Genomic DNA, 6,000 nt, shown 5'->3' on the forward strand with positions numbered 1-6,000 from the left:
ATAGCTCTTAATGGAGAATTTTGCTGGGTCAGACATAAGGAGAATGGAGTGGGGGTGCTTGTCAGCAGGGGAGACAGAAGAAATGCTTCCATGCTACCCTAAAACACATCTTCAAAGTGTGTTCTAGAACGATGCACACACCGCAACAGCAGGCGACAGCTAAGGCTGGAATGCTTAATAGTCCTTTCAGATAAAACTCTAAACTTTAGCCAAAAAATGACAGCTGTAGTTGTCACTGAAATCCCTGATTATTTCCATCATATCTGTAAACATTGAAAATAGTCACCTCAGAAGCAGCATTTCTGAATACCGAGGACCTGAATACCTACATATCCTAAGGACACGCAGGTTAGATGGCCTTTCTCTTGACGTCTCTGGCTTGTCACTTTGTGAAGAAAACACATCTCACTCTAACACAAAGTAAGGCAGCCTTGTGTGGCACTTTCTCCCCCTAGGTCGACTTGTGAGAATTGGAAAACTGTAAAACTCCTTCCAGCCTGAAAAGTAGAGATCGTTTTTCAAATCGTTTTTCGTGTTCATCCTTCAAAGGACTGCATTCCTTATGACTCCATTTTGATGAAAGACATTGTCTTTCTTTTAATTGCCCATAACTTCTGAGAGCATGATCCCCCACTTTGTTCTGAAAGCAAACTCACGCACACAAAATATTTTAGTGTGTTTCACAGTATAAGGCACTGGGATAACCTTTATAAAAGGAAAGGGAGCAGAACCCAAAGATAAGAAAATATTTAGAGTCATGAAGTTAAAAACCTCCTATGGGGAATAAACTACGCATATCTATAACTTTAACAGAATGCCTTCTGTGATAAAGAAAGGCAAGCAAACTCCTGTGCGCATTTGCAGGAAGAGCTGCTCCCCCAGCTTCCAGGAGGTAATCGCCATTGCAGGGGGAGGGGTTGGGAGCAGTGTTTCACACAAGAAACAAGATAACTAAGTCAACACAGTGATTTTCCTAAATATTCAGGTTAACGTTCCTGAAAAACTGTTTTAACATCTTTTTCCACTCTTAGCTTAAACTTTCACCAATTTATGGTCACAGTTTACAGTTTCTTTCACCATCAGTTTCTCAGTAAGATTCTTTCATTGATCTATTGGTTCCTTCTGACCTCTTTGACTCGACACATCTTCAAAGAATAGAAATCAGTTGGTTAATTACAGAATCAGATGACCACTACATTAGAGGAAAGACAAATTTTAAGGGTAATCTTTCACTAGGCAAGGCACCATTGGGAAAAAAAATAAGTTCACTATATTCTTTGGACTTCTGAGTAAACGTTCTCAGCTCTGTTGCAATTTTTACCCCTGGGGCCCAGAGATAGCCTTTAATGTATTAGACAGTAGGAGGGACTAGAATCAGTCCATGGGGAGGAAGAGAATGGGAAAGCTGAAAAAAAAACAAGGAAGTAGATGGGCAAGAAAATAATTTTGTCCTTTATGTATTGAATTTAACCTTCCTGAATTGTTGTATTTAACCAATGTTTTTTTTCTTAATTTCCTCAATATTCAGATTTTCATCCATTATGAAATTTCCTTTACCTTCATACCATTAAGAAGAGTTCTTCATCCCTCTCATTTTATCCATCTCATTGCATCCATCAAATACTAACTAAATAATGACATTAAGCAATATTAGGCATGGTTCCAGCCATAAGAGTCTATATCCTAGTTGAAGTAGATATTTAATAAATAGTTTCCCTGTTTGCCAAAAACAAAGTGTATAATTTCAGAACTTATAGATAATATAAAAAACAAAAAACAGGGAAAGGATGAAGCCAGGCAGGTAGACAGGCTCAGTTCCAGTAGGGCCTTTGGTGTGGAGTTTGGATTTTATTTTACTTGTAATGGGAAACCATTGGAAGGTTTAAAGCAAAGAGTGATAATTATCACACTAATGGTTTAAAAGGTCTATTTTGGCTGCTGTGTGACTGCCCATGGATAAGAGTAGAAGCTGGGAGACCACTTAGGAGGAGGTTGCTGGAGTATGGATGAAGGATGATGATGGCCTGGACTAGGATGGCAGCAATGGCCAGAACTGAAATATATTTTGGATATAGAGCCACCAAGGCTTGTGGTAGAGTGAAAGAGGAACGGGGGTTTGCATAAAATGATAAAAAAAAAAGAATCAAAAATGATTCCTAGGCATGGACCTGAGCAATAAGGTGAATCGAATTTCTTTGCAGAGGAATTTTTTGTTGCTTCTTAATAGATGTGTACTAATTTATGTCTTCCATTTTCTAGCACATGCAGGTGTGCCCAGATAATTCAGTGATTACATGACGAAGAGTTCAAGTGTTATTCAGGGAGAAATCTGTGGGTGATTCCTACATTAATATGCCTTCCAAAATCATATATCCAATCATATATTTGTTATCTCCCCCTTGGACTTCTAAGGGACATTTTAAGACATATCGCTGCTGCCACCCTAGTCCAAGTCTTGGGCAAACCCAACAGCCTCTTAACTGCTCTAGCTGGTCTTCTTACAATTTCCCCAATTCTTGTCTACATAACAGCCTAAGGAATCTTAAAACCACAGCTTGCTTTCCTACCTAAAATCCTCCAGTGGCTTTCCATTGCATCTAGGATAAAATCTGTCTGCCTTGCCCTCTAAGATCCTAGGATCTCTGACTAGTTCATTCTCCCAAGCCTCAGCAGCTACTCTTCTCTAGTCTCATTCTTTCTGCCTTCCTGTCTGCTCCAAGAAAGTGCCCAGCTCATTATCGCCTCAGTGTTTCTCATCTTACAGTCATTCATCTCCCCAAAATGCTTTCTGCAGTCCTTCACATGGTTGCTTCCTGCTCATTATCCAGGTCATGTATCTCCTCCTCAGAAATATTGTCCCTGACCACTCTTTAAATGGGTGCGCATTAAGACACTACAGCCTTACCCTGCTTGCATTTCTTTTAGTGCTTAGGTCTCACTGAATTTATTTATTTGTTTTCTTCTCCATTGTCTTTCTCCTTCCTGAATGCTCACCACTGTATCCCTAGTACCTAAAACAATGTTGGCACATAGCTGGCACCCAATAAGGTTTTGTTCAAGACATGAATTCTCATTTTATGCAAAATTTAGACAGGAAACAATTAGATGGAAGCCTGATGTGAAGTATGAAGAAATGACAACATACATCACATGCACTGCCAACACAGCATGAGGTAGCATTTCTTAGCATTTTGAAATTTAGAACCAGAAATATTAGAACTGTCATCATACTTTGGGGAAAACACAAGAAGGAAGGCAAAACAAAAGTCAGAATTAGCACAAACTGTATACCTCTATGTGCGGTATAAAATATACTGATCTATATACAACCTAGAACAGTGTCTGGCACATATTAGCCCCTCAATAAATTTTTGCTGAGTAAATGAATGAATGAATACCTATGAGCTAAAAGCCTGCAAATGATTAGACCAAAGGCAAAACCAAAATCATTAAACTTTAACTAATGGGGATGTTTTTACTCCAAAATAGGAGTTCTGCTAAGGGATGGGAAAATACAGCTTAGTTGAGGCAGCCCCACCTTAAGCAGAACTAGCTTTCGTATAACAACAATGGAAGCAGAGAAGAGACTCCCCCCTACTACATCTTGCTAGATGTGGACCCATCTCAGCCCATTCATCTCACCTGCTCAATGAGATGGGAGGCCTCACTCCACCACCTTAGGACCAGCTCCACTGGACCAGCCAAATAAGGTGACTAAATAGGTATTAACCCCAATTACTCAAGTAACTAGTGAACATTCAACATGATAATTTTGCATTAACTTCATGTTTCTTGACACTTTTATTCTTATTAGACAGTATAAACTGAGTTATTAACCAAAGGGGGCAAATGTTTTGATTAAAATGACTGTTTACACTAATATCTGTTTTAAAATGTAGCCAATTTGGGGATTAATCAAATTCAATTTGCTTTATTTTCTATTTTTAAAAATGCTATACCAAACAAACAAGGGAAAACAGACAGCTTTGTATTTAACGGAAATAAAAAAGCTTTTCTAGAAAAGAGCAAACTAATACCACATTTTAAAAAGGTATATTTAAATATCAGAAAAGTTTCAAAAGAAAGTGAGTAATCCTTACAAGTGATTAATAATAATCATTAAGATAAGTGAAATAGGTGAGGAAGATTAGAGGTACAAAATTCCACCAACAAGATAAATGAGTCACAGGATGAAATGTACATTGTGAGGAATATAGTCAGTAATAATGTAATATCTTTGTATGACAATGAAGGTGCTCAAAAACTACAAACTTACAGTTATAATATAAATAAGCACTGGGGGGTGGAGGTGGGGTGTAATGTATAACGTAATTAACACTGCTATGTGTTACATATGAAAGTTGTTAAAGAGAGTAAATCCTAAGAGTTCTTATTACAAGGAAAAAAATATATTTTCTTTTTCTTTTATTTTGTAGCTATATGAGATGAGGAGTGTTCACTAAACTTATTGCAGCAATCATTTCATGATGTATATGTCAAATCATGCTGTACACTTTAAACTTATGTAGTACTGTATGTTAATTATACGTCAATAAAACTGAAAGAAAAATATAAAAGCAGTAATCTCTGAAAAGCAAACAAAAAAAGAGTAATGAAAATTAATATAATACCACAAACAGGAATAATATATACAAATAGATTCTTACCAAGCCACCACCAATGACAGCTATATTTTTCCTTTGAATGTCAGAAGAATCCATCATTGCCGAAGTGTTTTTGATAATTGTTGCAGGTCTTGTCACGAAGGAAACTATCTCCTACACAGTGATTTCCCCCAGTCTTTATTCTGCCCAAAGCCCTGCATTTGTGAGCCAGCAGCGGTAGTTGAGCAGGGCTAATTTTCCTTGAACTGAGAAGGTAGCATTTAACCCATTAGTTGCCATGGGACGATCAGCTCAACTTTAGGAAAAAAGGCAATAATCAAATTTTGGAAAACTCCAGCCAAGTGAAGACACTATCTTACATGTAAGACCGAATTTTTAAAGCATGGTTTTACAGATTTTCTTCTTCCTTTTCTATACTGTGTATTGTTACTTTCGTTTTCATCATAACTAACCATGAATGAAACTTCCCTGGTCTCCATGTCTCAGAGCATCTTACACTTCTCTTAGTAAAATGGCTTGGTTTCATAATTGATCTGTGGATTGTTCTTGTTATTAAGACTGGTCAGGAATTTCACCTAAACAGTCCTCATGGATTGTCTTTAACAGACTCTACCAGGTAAAACATTTTTTCATAGTCTTTAATATTCTCCTGAGCAAGATTTTGAATTATATGACTGACAATACTTCCTTTTTTTGCATCAAATGCTAGAAATGTTAGAATCTAATTTGTGCATTAACGCTAGGGGAGATGGTTAATATTATGCTTTTTGTAAATTCATTCATGACTTCATATTATCTCTCCACCTCTGTGTCTTCTTTCACCCCATTTTAAATGTCTATTTTAAATTTTTGTGCATATTTTTGAATCGACGGTTTTTCAAAAATGGAACATGGTGTGTAAAATAAAGTAAAAACATAAATGAAGTTGTTTCTTTACTTCCTGGTGAGAGCAGGGAAACTACAGAATGGGTTTTCCCTGGTGAGGAACTAGACTTAAACATCATTTAATAGTGACCCCTTGTGGATAAGTATGGTTAGAGTTGCTAGAAAATGTTAGGAATTTTTATTTGTTTATTTAGAATAGGTAATATTACATTCATATGGTATGAAATACAAAAGGCACCAAAGGGTATACAGTGAATAGTCATTTTTCTTCTAACCCTGTCGCTTGGCCACCTATTTCTCCTGCCCAGAGACAACCACTGTTTTGGTGTCTGGGTTTCCCTATTCTTCTGTAAACACTGCTCTCTCTCTCTCTCTCTCTCCCCCCCCCCCACTCCCTCCTCTTCCCTTCCTTTTAATAAATAGTAGCCAATTTCACATACTTTCCCACACTCCATTTTTTATTTACAACATAAACTGAAGAATACTTTAA

General features: G+C 37.1%; 1 protein-coding gene across 1 annotated transcript in view; it reads right to left on the minus strand.

Moving 5' to 3' along the window:
• KMO (kynurenine 3-monooxygenase) overlaps positions 1 to 5,091 on the minus strand; it is a 55,061-nt gene extending 49,970 nt beyond the window's left edge. Inside the window, exon 1 of the mRNA XM_057726881.1 lies at positions 4,668 to 5,091. Within this exon, the coding sequence (XP_057582864.1) occupies positions 4,668 to 4,724 (57 nt within the window). The 5' untranslated portion in view covers positions 4,725 to 5,091. The remainder of the gene's footprint in view (positions 1 to 4,667) is intronic.
• Between the last annotated feature and the right edge of the window lie 909 nt (positions 5,092 to 6,000).

This window comes from Hippopotamus amphibius, chromosome 3 (assembly GCF_030028045.1).
Source record: "Hippopotamus amphibius kiboko isolate mHipAmp2 chromosome 3, mHipAmp2.hap2, whole genome shotgun sequence".
NCBI lineage: Eukaryota > Metazoa > Chordata > Mammalia > Artiodactyla > Hippopotamidae > Hippopotamus > Hippopotamus amphibius.